This window comes from Bombus impatiens, unplaced genomic scaffold, assembly GCF_000188095.3.
Source record: "Bombus impatiens unplaced genomic scaffold, BIMP_2.2 scf_0665, whole genome shotgun sequence".
Lineage (NCBI taxonomy): Eukaryota > Metazoa > Arthropoda > Insecta > Hymenoptera > Apidae > Bombus > Bombus impatiens.
The window spans coordinates 915,404-929,889 of NT_177084.1; the positions used below are offsets into that span (position 1 = coordinate 915,404).

At 35.4% G+C, this 14,486-nt stretch overlaps 1 protein-coding gene and 1 non-coding gene across 2 annotated transcripts in view; both read left to right on the top strand.

Moving 5' to 3' along the window:
- Window positions 1–4,022, top strand: part of LOC100743872 (zinc finger SWIM domain-containing protein 8) — a gene marked incomplete at its 5' end in the record, with an annotated part of 107,630 nt that extends 103,608 nt beyond the window's left edge. The window contains 9 exons of the mRNA XM_012389866.3: window positions 66–262; window positions 345–837; window positions 921–1,049; window positions 1,127–1,340; window positions 1,424–1,785; window positions 1,859–1,963; window positions 2,226–2,593; window positions 2,688–2,837; window positions 3,270–4,022. Coding sequence (XP_012245289.2) covers window positions 66–262; window positions 345–837; window positions 921–1,049; window positions 1,127–1,340; window positions 1,424–1,785; window positions 1,859–1,963; window positions 2,226–2,593; window positions 2,688–2,837; window positions 3,270–3,336 — 2,085 coding nt within the window. The remainder of the gene's footprint in view (window positions 1–65; window positions 263–344; window positions 838–920; window positions 1,050–1,126; window positions 1,341–1,423; window positions 1,786–1,858; window positions 1,964–2,225; window positions 2,594–2,687; window positions 2,838–3,269) is intronic.
- A 6,494-nt stretch (window positions 4,023–10,516) lies between these two features.
- Window positions 10,517–10,598, top strand: TRNAS-AGA. The gene has a single exon. It is a non-coding gene; the product is annotated as a tRNA-Ser (tRNA).
- The last annotated feature ends 3,888 nt before the right edge of the window (window positions 10,599–14,486 follow it).

Below are 14,486 nucleotides of genomic sequence, written 5' to 3' on the forward strand. Positions count from 1 at the left end.
AGACTCTTTGATTTATAACTTTTCAATAGAGAAGAAGTTTGAGACTTCGGTTATATCTGTTTTAGATGACAAGATATCTTCATGACGAAGAGTGTTCTTCTCCCCTTGCTAGAATGGATGCTGGAAATGGTGATAGTGTCGTTGGTACCAGCAGCAGACCACATAGCAGTACCAGTGCAGAATTGGAAAGTGGTATGAGTGCACTCACGGTTCAGACACAGATCGTTCAACAACCTGTGCCTGCAAGAGCTAAAGAAACAAGGTCTGTAAATATTCATTAAAAGATCAAAGAATGCTATAAAGCTCTCGAGAATGCTACAATACTCTTTCAAATTCTATTATAGATATAAAAGCAAGAGAGTATATCCATCAATCCCCAACCAGCCATCAGAAGCAGGCGCACACTTTATGTGTGAGTTGGCAAAGACTGTTCTCACAAAAGCTGGTGGTAACAGTTCCACCTCTTTATTCACGCAAGCATCCACGAGTCAGAATCATCATGGACCACACAGAGCTCTCCACATGTGTGCTTTTCAACTTGGTCTCTACGCTCTTGGACTTCATAACTGCGTCACTCCTAACTGGCTCAGTCGTACCTACTCCAGTCATGTATCCTGGATCACTGGTCAAGCGATGGAAATAGGAGCACCAGCGATCTCGTTCCTAATCGAAAGTTGGGAGGGACATTTAACGCCTCCTGAAGCTGTTGGTATAGCCGACAAATCGTCCAGGGGAAGCGATCCTAATATGGTTCGAGCAGCCGCAGAACTTGCTCTGTCTTGCTTACCACACGCTCACGCGCTCAATCCTAACGAAGTACAGAGGGCCATTTTGCAGGTAAGCACTTTATAATTCTTATTAGACATTGATTTACTTTTAATGAGAGAGTGTTTGATTATATTTTGGTTGTTTTATTATAGTGTAAGGAACAAAGTGATCTGATGTTAGAGAAAGCTTGCATCACGGTGGAGAACACGGCAAAGGGAGGCGGTGTTTATCCAGAAGTACTGTTTCAAGTGGCCAAATATTGGTACGAGCTGTATCTCAGGGTAAGTATCTTTAATTAGTGAAATAGATATTTCATAAAAGAAGAATTGATTAATTTAATCTTGGTTCGTATATTTAGCACACTCCTGGTGGAGAACAGCAAGATGATATGCCACACGATCCTCTTCAACTAGATCTTAACGGAGTGCTTCTGGTGGAATCTGGTCCTCCAGTGGACATGACCACTGCACAAATGATGCCTGGACCAACTCAAACGGTTGTTGTGACCAGCACACAACCTCCTCCTCAACCATATCCAACGCATCCAACTATAACCACGCTAGCGCCTTTAGGTGGGTTCTTCAATTCTTTTGTTCATTTTGTTTCGAGTATTTCACAGATTATATAAATTTTAATTATCTTTGTTTGATTGCAGGAGTTGGTATGCCATATGCAGTGAGCCCTTACAGTTTTGTGCATCCTCACCATTCAATTCCGACCTTTGGTGGACCAATGCCATCACATAGGGTAACTCTACCACCAGCACCACCACATATGCAAATGTATCATGCGGCATTTCCGCCTCATCCGGGTCATCCACAGCATCCGCAACATCCCCAACATCCCCAACATCCTCAGCATCCACCACATCCGCCACATCCACAGCATCCGCAACATCCTCATCATCCGTCACAATCTGCGCAACCACCATCGCTGCCGCCATATTACACGTCGCAACCGCAACCACCACCGGGAACTCATCATTTGTTCACCATGCAACAGCCTATGCCAGTTAATGTAGGTATTCTTGCTACATTTCTCTTTTTATTTCATTTTAGAACAATATTCAAGTTTAGTGTGATGTTACTAGGTTCAAGCTGGAGTTACGGGACCCATTCCCGGGCAGAACAACATGCCTGGGTCTGCTCTAGTTCAGGCACAGCCTATAATATCCACTGTAAGAACTCAGCCTCAGGTAACTATATTTTATTATGCGAAAAGTTAACCAGTAATACATTTTTCGATCGGTAAATCTAGATTTGGTAGATTTGGCAAATTTGTAGATAATATTTAGAACATTTTAAAACCAATTACAAACAAGTATACATGTTCTATTCATTTCTGATAACTTTATCAATTTTTAGTATTCTTTCAGTATTTTGTCAACTGACAATTATTTAGAGTTTATTATTTATTTTTTAATCTATTCAATCATGCTTATTTGTTTCTATACCTAGGTCCATAGACAAACTCAACCCTTCAGTCAGCAGCAGCTTCGTTCTCTAGTTGCTGCATACCGTGTGGGAATGTTAGCATTGGAAACGTTAGCTCGTCGCGTACACGACGACAGACCTCAGGCAAAATACGCGCGGAATCCACCTTATGGGGAAGATGTGAAATGGTTGTTAAGAGTGTCGAAGCGTCTCGGCACACAATATCTTCATCAACTTTGTATTTGTACAGTGAACAGCATCGTTAGTCCCTTCGTTCTTCATGACGTTGCATTGGAAGCAGCGCTTTTTTTGGCTAGAAACAACCGGGCTCTTGTACTTCAACATTTGAGATCTGCTCTTTTGGCTCCTCTTGTCCTTAAGTGTCAACAAATGTTAGTTTCTTCAAATTCTTACTAGTATAATATTTTTTACAAGTACCATTAATGAAACTAGTTGAATAATGATATTTTCAATTATAAATTACAGGTACATTCAGTGCATGCATCAGAAGCTATACCACTTGACGGCAGGTGAGTACGAAGACTTTGTCAACGTAGTGTGCGCGGCTAGAGCAGCGTTTCACATTACTCCGGAGGGCCATGTTCAGTTCAAGGAGCGGCTTCAGTCCATTAAAAGGTATTATCTTACACCAATGATTATTCATTCCACCAGATCATTAAAGACTATCATTTAGAAAATTTTCACTCTTGACGACAGAGAACGGACCGTAGATGTTTATGCAAATTTATATTTCTATGAGTACGATGAAAGAAATCTAAGCCTATGTGCATATCATAATTGCATTAATTATAGTATCTAATTGAGTTAAAGCATATTAAATTATCATATAGTAATACATGAAACACATACAGTACATATGAAAATAAAATGTATAATACTTGATAAAAAATACGCTTCAATAGAAAATATGAGGTATGTCTTCTAACCACTATATTATCTGCATTCTTGTAACTTTAAATTTACCATAAATTCTTAAACATCTACGGTCTAGTAATGATAAAGCATAAATCCATAAAACTGATATTGGAAATATAATTTCATTTATAGATCTCAATCCTGTACCAAAGAACTGTGGGCACAAATCAACGCGGCACTACAACAGAACAGCAAATGACACAGAGCGGAGCCAGGCGTGACGTGGCTCACCTCCCTTCCTCACCCTCCACCACCTCCGCCTCCTCCTCCTTCTCCACCAACGACGACAACAACCCTCGTGCTTCAGCACCAGCATCCCTGTCATTCTCATCCACAGAGCGTCGTATGCGTTCACGGTCTGGCTACCCTCGATAAATTGGAACAGGATCTCCATAACGTGCATCATCGACGTACGACTGTCACGTCGGTGGCATCGATCTCGAACGACCATCGGACCATCAGAACTAGGGACGGCCGATAATCGCATGTTTATCTTCGCCCATTTCAAGGAAGAGAAACCAGATCGATACCATCGAACGGGAAAAATATATATGACTTTCTGACCTTAGTTAATGTGTTTGATAGAGATTGAACGAAAGGAAAAACGAGAGAAAGAGCATGCGCGTGAGAGAAACTATGATACTATATCTTTAATTAAGAGTGAAGTACGAATGTAAATGATAAAAAGAAAACGGTATGACGCCACGTTTTTTGCAATTTAGCAATTTAGACGTCACCGACAGTTTCCTGGAAGATCGAGGAACGCAATGTAGTAACATATTGAAGGCGCACCGTGTTGCGTACGTCGATCGCTAAAGGCACCACTTTTTTCCTGCGTTTCGAAAGAATAAAATAAAGAAAATAATTAAAAAAAATTGGAGGACTAAACAATAAGTAGATATATAAGAAAAAGAAGCAAAAAAGGAGAGGACGAAACGTGAAAGCATGATCAATGAATCAAAATTTCAGGTTTCGCCGGATGCGAGCAATCATTAATCGGGATTCTATCGAAGAATCGTTGGTTCCACAACTCGCGGAAACCTCTTTCTCTTTACTTTAGTTAAGACTCGATGAGAACGTCTTTAGTCTCGATTAGATAGGAAATTTTATTTTTCATTCATAGATAGGATGAATTATCTCGCGTTTTATTTTATTTTTGTAAACGAAATATAAGCAAATTTTTAAACTATCGATAAACGCATGTCTATTTATATAATGGAAAAATGACGAACAGCATCTTACTCTTTAATACGTAAGAAAGTTATTAACTTTACTTAAATCATAAAAGAAAACGTTGATAAAAGAAATTTTGTATACAGAAGAGAAGATAATTTTTACTTTTCCAAAAATGGTGACCGACCTGGTCCATCATTACTCTAACATCATCACACAGCACCTATCCTCTTTATTTTTTTTTCTTCGCCCCTTGGTTTATGTATTTTGCTATTAAATATATTTTAGTTTCTCTATTTGAATTTTCTTCATTCGCTATTGTCTTTTATTTTTATTTTTTTTTAATTATATTGTAAGCGTATATTATACACGTTTGCAAATATCTCGTTTTTTTGTCATTGGCGACAATCTATAAACGAAAACATGATCTCTGTAATTTTTAAAGTAAAATAATTTGAAGTATAAATAAAGCAAAATATATAGCTGATATCGATGATTCGAACTTGAGACACCTTTCCACATTGCTCTTTGTTATGCAAAGAAAATGAAAATCAATAATTGCTAAATATGTAATTTAGCAGAGTATATTCCATTTCCGTTTATGTCGTTTTCAATGCATTCAGTTATATTTCCTGATGAAATAAACGTTGTTTTTATCCATCCCCATATTCCATCATCAATCACGATATTTAAACATAAATCGCTAAGCATAAAATAATTTAACGAAGAATAATATACACTTGTGTCTATTTAAAAAATTTATTATAATTAAAAAGAAAGAACTTTTATCGCAATTAATACACAGTTAAGTTGAAGTAGCCTTTGGAAAATTTAACAACTTGAAATTTCAGAATTTTTGAAACTTCAATTAAGTGACACGTTCTACAGAGTTCTACATTTGTCTTACGTTACGTGCTTTCCTTTCATGAAGACGTTGTATTATTAAGGAAAGGAGGATGTAAAAGAAGAAATTTTAAATTATTAAGAATTTCATTTTTATAATCTAGGACAAGGATGATGTCGTCCTTCAATTCTTAATTAATATATCTTTTTTTTAATAGTGCCGAGCGACTGAACGTACATGTCTGTAGATAGTAAGAGAAAAGAAAAAAAGAACTATGGAAACCACCATTACATTAAGTCGACGTATTCGTTTCATTCGAGGGAGGAAGCAAAACAAAATAATAGTAAATGGCACTGCCACTAATCTAACCGCAACGGTGGTTATGGAAAGAGCAATATTTAAGCGTTTTACGTGTTCTAGTGCGATACCACGAGCATCAAAAATATAGTACTGTTTCGTGTTTCTACAGGGTTAAGGCTCTCGAAGAGAATCACTTGAAAAAATATCGTTTCATCATTCGACAGTTCCTAATTTTTATTCGTCAAAGATCATCGAGCAGAATTTAATAACTTTGAAACGATAATAAAACACGTTAGGAAGGAAATAAAATATTTATTTACAAAAAATTCGTTGAGATATTAAAAACGATTGAAATTACGATAATCTTTCAATTTCCTGTTTTCTCATCTCTAGTTATTTCGATGGTTTATCTCCACAGTTTGTTTGGTCGATTATAGTAATTTTTTCTTTGCTCTATTATTAGCGTAATCGTGGTTTTTAAGGAAGTGTGAGATATGTTTTGTCGAAATCGTTTTCCCAATGCATCAACGATAATATCTTATCGACATTGAATTATTTCTTCTAAAACGCGAAAAATAGCGTTGGAATAAACAAAAACTCGTTTAATCGAGATCTGAATTTTACCGTCTCCTTCGTCCTCGAACGGAATAAATTGATAGACGAGCCTTAACTCTCGTAAATTCCATCCAATTCGAAACGGGCAAGTACAGCAAATATTGTACAAATAATTCGTGTCACATTTATAGGTATGAATTACTTAAGATAGAGAGCGTTTTGCTCGTCATCCTTCGATATACGGGGTGGTTTGATATAAATTTTCATCGATGTAATCGAGTATTGATTATATTAGTAAATCGTTGAAAGGGAATGAGACTTCGCCATATTGCCCAGTAAATTATTAAGAGAAATAAATTTAAATTATATCAATGTGACGTTACGTTGTCCAACATTCTGAAATTAAATATTATTTCTAATGCAGACGCGTTTAAACTATAATTCTCATTGTCTATCGTACACGATACAATTCGAAATAATACTTCTCGTATAGTACTGTTTTGAACATTATTTCATCTGATTGTGGGTTTAAATATCCGGTATAATTACAAGGGATAGTTCGATTTGATGCATTTTATTCGCCACGTTGTAGTTTCGAAGGCATACAAATTGTATAAAACGCGTTATTTTCTATGCTTCGAATTTCCCGCTTCGTTTGATCGATCGAACGATCCCTCGAATGATCTCAAATCCATGAAGAATTTTAAATTATCGTAAAATGGTGGGTGATGAGACACGTGTGTACATTTCATTTACCGCCCTGTATGTACATAATATGAATACGAGCTACGATTGTACGGTGATCTATAGATGGTAAAATTGATACATAAAATGAAGTAGCGTTTGCTCTAGGCCCACTTCTCAGCGTGTGTGCATAATGTGCATATTACGATATCGATTAATAGCGATTATCCATAGGCGTAAACAACCTCACTAGCCTACTTAGCATTTAGAACGATTCTAGCGATTAACAATCCCATTTTTTCACTCAGACGTAATGCGAAACTTTGATCAGTCGCTGGAAGCATCCTTTCAAGGATCGATTGTAAAAGAAAACGGAGAAAGAGATCCCAAACTCGAATGTAGAACCGCTAGATTCCCTTTGCTCCCTAAAGCGTGATGTTTTTTCGAGTGAAACTTAGGTTAGAATAAACCAAATTGAAATACTATGAACGGTTTGTGGAAATATTTCAAATATTGCTATCTCGGATGATGGTAAGCCAATTGTAATCATTAAAGTCGAAACGAGTTAGTAATAATCATGTAGATTTCATTCGATCCATCATACAAGTCGATTATGTTTCTTTTTTGATCAAGTTGTTCGTTATCGTCGGGTTGTTTTCGACGATTATTATCGATATTCATTTGACGCGTGAACTTTATGGTTGGAAAACATTAAAATAGAAAAAACACTCACGTTTCTACATGAAAGTGTGAAAAAGTTGGGACCTAACTGCTCTTGGCGTCCCATGTTCAGCAGATGTTCTATGGTACACCAAATTATGGAAAAACTTTTACAAGTCAGACGTGTTAATATCAAAATTCAACAACTTAACAAATTACATTCAACTCACATTGTCAAAAAATAAATTTCCCCACCGTCATCGCTCCATATTTATGTTTAAAGATCTTTCTTAAAAATCTTCTTAGATTTGGTGTTCTTAGAACATTTCCTGAACATTATTCTGTATTACATTATCCTACTGCATATTTCTCAGTTTTAGATGAAAAGCCGCGAAAAAAAAGATAAGATGCAGAAGAAAGAAGATATATGAGGCGATAAAGTATCTATTTTTACACTTGACTGAAAAATGCTGAAGAAAATTGCGAAGAAAAAAAAAGAAAAGAAGAAGATGAAAAAATAAGTTTCCTCTCGATTCGAAGTATTTAGTCATTTGATAGAAATTAAAGATTCTCCGTGACCCGATCTTCTATGAACAAAAGGTACATACTTACATATATTTATACGTAGAAATAACAAAAAAAAGAGGGAGAGAAGAAAAAAAGAAAAACGCGAAGACGCAGGATAATGAATAGAAAATAAAATCAATGTCTGTAAATAATCGCAGATCGTTCTTTTTCGCGTGCGGACAAATCGACAGAACATTTTTTTGTATCGCTAATCGCGCAGATAATTACCGAATAATCGCTGTAGACCAACGCTACCGGCATCGATCCTCGATCGAGGTCGTGGCGTGACTTTAGAATTTTTGTCTAGCTGTTATTGCAATTCGAGTTGCACTATAAGCTTCGTAGAAACACAAGGTCCGACGCGTGACTTCATAATTATGTATGCATAAATGAAACAGAGTGAAGTCGATTTCGTTGGAAAAAGAAGGAGAAATCTCTTCGATTTTAAGAAAAAGATTAATGGATTCAGTCGACAGCTATAAGATTGTACATATACGTTTACGGCCACATTACACTAATTATAAGTATAACGAGTTACTTAAAAAGCGTGTGCAGAAAGAAATTAGTCGAAGGTTAAGCAACCTCGAAGATAAGATCTTTATGAGTATTTCTTTCTTTAAAATCGTCTATCGAGCGAGATGAAAAATAAAAATATAAAAAAAGCCAAGATGGAATATAACGAAATGGATCGTTCTATTTAATGTTTTTCATCTCTTTCGGATGATCGATAAGAGAAAGGAGAACGTGCCCGCTATTTCATTGAACTTTGTGCGTTGAGTTCGTACATATATTGTAAATTGAGCGAAGAAGTGAGAATGATAGGGCTTTTGGGATTTTCAGTAACGTTTAGACTCGCGAATAGTAGGTTATGCGATTCTGTGTTCAATCAAGAGAAATATTCGAGGTTAGGATATTGTCTCGACAGGTTCTTGTGAATGCAATTTTTGGAGGCGCATAGGTATTCAGAAAAATAAGAAAAAAGAAAACACTGAATAACGCTCCATCGAGTGTACTCCGATGTAATTTCGAGTAATCGTAGTGTTTGCTTTTAAGGTGAAAAAGAATAAGTTCTATAGCCTGCGAAGTTGCGTTACGATATAGTATCGATCATTCCATTGAATCTGTCGCGAGTGAAATTTTGCTCTTCGCTGTTGATCAGATTCCATGATAATTATATAGTGTTCATATTCTATTTGTAAAATTTCCTTCTGACTTGCATTCATCGGACAGGAAATATTGTACACTATAAGCGTGTGTCATCTTTTCGATTTCCATAAACCGACTTACCACAAGGATATAATAAAAATGAAAATTAATTAACGCAACCTCGAGGAACATTTTTTTAGCAGAATATATAAGTACGAATAAAAGAATTCTATAAAGCAAGTCATTTGGTTTCGCTGTACTTGATTAACATAGATAATCAATATATTATAACGTCTACTAAATAAATTTCGATTTCTAATTGCGTCCTTTGTCTGTTATCTTTCTATTGTATCAATCCACTGAAATACAATTTCTGATTTCACAGGTTAATCTTCATTTTCTCCTTTGCAACGATCCTGATTTTATCCTTTATTTTTCTTGATTAATCAATGTTGTTTATTAAACAATGGTCATAATATGATAAAAGTCACGTACATTTTTTTTTTATTTATTTATTTAAATTTTACAATTTGTCCAGTAGGACATTTGGTAAAATATAGCGGTATACTAATTTAACATGTGGGTGGCTACCCCCAGCGGGGTACCATCATCGTGTTTGTTAGGTTATGTAATTTGTTAGGTTGTGAGATCTGTTGAGTGTTTCCTTTTTAATCTTCTTTTTATGCTTGATGTGTCGACCATTTCCGCTGCCAGCCGGTTTAGGTACGTTGCTATTCTTTTTCTGTCTTCTTGCACTTCTGTTAATCTCCTCCTTGACCGTTGGTATTCCCAGGTCTTTCCGAATGTTCTCGTTTCTAACGTACCATGGCGCATTTGCTATTGTTCTGAGTATTTTAGATTGCATTGCTATCTAAATTGGTTCTATTTTGGTTTTGGTTATTAAATTGATCTATTTTGGTTATATGGTTTCTTAAAAATGAAAATAATATCAATTATACTTCTTCAGATGGAAGGAGAAAAACAGAAGAGAGGGGGAAAAGGATAAGGGAATCCAAGTATAATATACAGTACAGAAACATAGCCAAAGAGGAATTACCAAAGTACTTAAGAAGGGAGGATGAAGTTTAAAGACCAAAAGATGCAATAGCTTTTAGTCATTAGTTGATGATTTATGGTTCCTTATGATGATTTATGCTTAGTTCTTAGATGTAGAATAAGCAAGGTAGTGCAATAGAGTGGAAAAGAAGTAGACATATAAGAAGAGAATTAGATGTAAGAGATGTAAAACCGAAAGTTCGTCCAAAGCCGAAAGGCACGGACTAAACAATAATAAAATAAATAAAAAAATAAATTCATTCGGCACAATGAATCACTATTGATACAATGGACGAATTAGTTTCTGTAATTAGATTAAACAAAATTCAAAATGTTCATTTTAAAATATAAAAAATACTAATGTATTTATCATTTTTTCCAAGTATCCGTCGAAGCAGTCGTGGCCGAGTGGTTAAGGCGTCTGACTAGAAATCAGATTCCCTCTGGGAGCGTAGGTTCGAGTCCTACCGACTGCGGTCGTAGAAATTCACTTTTTTTTTCTTTTTTAAATTTATTATTTATTGTTTATTTTTATTATTTGTAAGCAATTGTTTAATTCGTACAACGTTAATTACGATAATTACCAATTACATCCACTTGTTAACTGAACATTTTATCTCAAGTAAATCACTTTATGCATGGCTTTAAAAGTGCGCGTTTTTTTTATTGAAAAATAACCTTATCAGTTGACAGTTATATCAGGCCTGAAAATAATTTATTCGGTGAATTGTACAATTCCACAATGGTAATATACCCGAGCAAAGAATCCACGGTTGTGAACAATTGAACTCCCTGTCAACTAGCTATTCCCCTAACTATCAGTCTCTGCTATGCGTTATCAATTGATTGAAGCGTTATTGAAAGATTATGGTATGATGTAATCGTGCTGTAACATCCTGATAGGATGATATAATCCTATTGTCACCAGTTGAAGATTTCCGTGAAATAACGACCGATAAATTCACAGTGCATTAATTAAAAACTAGATTCACATTCTGAAAACGGTAGGATTCAGACTTTCGAATACCAAAATTCGAGTGTAATTTAAACTCAAATTTCTTAAAGCCGAATTAAAAAATTCGGAATTAATCTAAATTTCATATAATTAAATCTAAAATGTCAAAACCGAAAGACACCTATCGAACTGAATAATATAAATTCAGCTTTCTAACGGTTTTACGATCTTTCGAAATATTCTATGAATGTTTAACATCCATTTTTCACTACTCTAAAAATATGCAACGCCTTCGCGCGGTTCATTGCGAGTTCATTCCGCTTTCGTTCGTTCGTATCTTCGAAAAACGTGTTATCAATGAATAGATAGTCCGAGTGATCTCTGACGCAAGCTGAATGTAGAATCTCGCCGGGGAACGCGTCGTTTAAGCAATGAAATCTTGCGAAACGATTTGCAATTTGCATGCCATCTAGAAATCAACGCGAAACGAGTCTTTGAACATTCGTACTGGATACCAGCTCGTGATATCCATTGATAAATGATGAATAAACGTTGTCACTTTCAATTAATCGATCGTATATTTATAAAATATTTCACAATCGCAAAGGAACAATTTGTTCGTTAATAAGAAACATACTCAGAGTATCTTTTCTTACTCGATGTTCGTTGGCACATGAACAGAATTAACAACCACGTTTTAGTTCCCTTGGGAAATTTACACAATTATTTAATCATCGTTCAGCGACGTAAGTCATGATAGCAAACGTTTGTTTTTAGAGACGCTTAGATTATTTATCAGTGGCCTAGTTTGGAGAATTCTCTAGTCAAACATAATAACGATTCACAGCGGAAATTACATATTCTTGTGTTATTCTAATATAGCGTATTCTATGATACAATTATGAAGCATATTTGTATACCGATTATTCTGCTAAGTATTAGGTTGTCCGGAAAGTCTTTCTTTTACAAACACGTCTTTTACAACGATGCATCTTTTGTATCATCGATGCATCAAAATTGTGATCTTTATTTTGATAGAACAAAATGCATCATACGTAATTCGATAAAATAATATTTTTTTTTATTTATTTATTAAAATTACAATCAATACTCGCGTTGAGAATTTTCAGTAATTCGATAAAATAATATGAAACGAAAAATGTTGGGCATCCATCATTTCCTTATAAAACGAAAGAAACTTTTCGGACGACCTAACAAAAATACTTTAACGAGGAATAGTTAGGAGTCGCTCATTTTAGATTGATGAGATACTTCTCATTAAACACGTATTCGTATCTGTTTTGGTTACATGAATAATAATTAAGCAGAAAATGTTTATCATTTCCAACTGAAAATTGAAAATCGAGTGTTCGAATCGAATTGTTCTCTAAGATTAAGTCACTATCGAAGTTTCGAAGGCTAGAAAAGATTTTTGAAAATTGCATCGATAAACGGCGACAGTTTAATCACAAGTATCGCGTTTCTTTTTCCGCTTCCGTCGGCGTTCACACACAAGGGAATTTTATCAAGTTACGCGTGTTCCTATTTACAATGAACGAAGCAGCGGAGGCTGGTCACGGCAGTTATCAGCGGATTAGCTGCGTGATACCTGCAATCATGCACGTAACACTATCGTCCACGTGCAGCACGTGTCGCCATTCGCATTCTTCCTCGTGTTGTCACGTCATTATTTGCGATCCTCGTTCATCACGTGCGTGAATCTTCATGATCATACGATATTCCATCTTATGGTCACAGTTTCATTTTACTGTCGAAAACATAGAAAAACGTGAAAAAAGTCAACTGCCTTTTCTTGGCAAAGTTGCATGCCGATGACGTTTCGCCAGTGACGTTTCTTCAACATTTTATTAACTTTTTATGTGATTTTGTTCTACGAATAGTATTTTGAATATTCATACTATAAACGATGCAATATGTGGAACGAGCAGTAATATGAATAATAATTTTTTTTTTCATTAAAGTTCCAAAGAATTTTATTCCAAATTTTTATTTATTATATTTTATTATTATATATCGTCTTGTGTTAATTGGAAAATAGTTTAAGTATTATTGATGTATTACAGTACCTAACGTCAGGATCGGATTGATAAAAATTTACGTAGATCGATAATAGTGGCATCAATACGATTTTGATCGAGACGTCGATAATATTTCCATGAAGATACCTTTGATGTGCTATAATCAAGATGAAAAATACCACCTGTCAACTTTCTCTTAACATGTACTGCTATTGCATTCAAATTTGTCCCGATACATTTGCATTCTAATTTTCTTCTCGAACGTGTGTTGCATACACATGTTGCACGACCTGCGTAACAGCCTGCGAATTTCAAATAGACAGATCGCGAATTACGAATTGTGGCGCGTAGTTAAGACTAGCGATTAAAAAACAAGCGCATCGATAATCGTGTGAACGACGGAAAGTTTCCGAGATGTTGCGAGTAGAAGCAGGCGATTCGTCAAAGTGTAACGCGAGAGAGACTTTCGAAAAAATGCATTCGCTCGATATTGACGTCCAGATTTTGCACATTGTTATACAACGTCTTGCTTACCAGTTTACCAGTTGAAAAAATTTGAAGATATCTTTATCTAAAGTACACAGAAATTTAATCGAAAATGATACTAATTATAAGTCGATCGATCGTACATTTTTATTCGGTTGATTCTTTTTTCGTAAACACTCAAAGGCGTTTAAAAAGCTCGTTTCAAAGACCGAGATTCATTTAAAAATAGAGCGGAATAGACTAGAAACTGGTAAATTGTACGAATCGGCTTGATTTTGTTTCCTTCTGACGATTCCCGCATACGATCGATGAATGGAATCGTTCATGTTCGTCTCTGTAGTGATATCACGAGCAACGATAGCGATGAGGATGATCGAGAAACTTTCCATTAGAAGCCTCGTCCAGTAAAGAGAGAATCAATAATCTTGACGAAAAGAATGGAAATAAAGGTATTTAATAATCCTGATCGTTAAAAGAAAAATATATAATCGTTATGAGATTAAAAAACGATTAGAGAGAAAAGAAAAATTGCATTTGGACATTAACTATGGCGTGAAGGAAAGGAAAATAATATTTTTTTTTTATTTATTTATTTATTTACATTTTACAATTTGTTCAGTAGGACATTTGGTAAAATATTATAGCTTAGTGATATAGCAATATAGCGTGTGAATGGCTACCTCCAGTGGCATACCATCTTCGAATTTGATTGATTTATTTCTTTAGTGTGGTGTTTGCATGTTGGGTTATGTCCTTTGTGAGATCTGTTGGGTGTTTGCTTTTTAGTCTCCTTTTTATATTTGTTGCGCCGACCGTTTCCGCTGCCAGCCGGTTCGGGTACGTTGCTATTCTTTCTCTGTACCTTCTTGCACTTCTGTTAATCT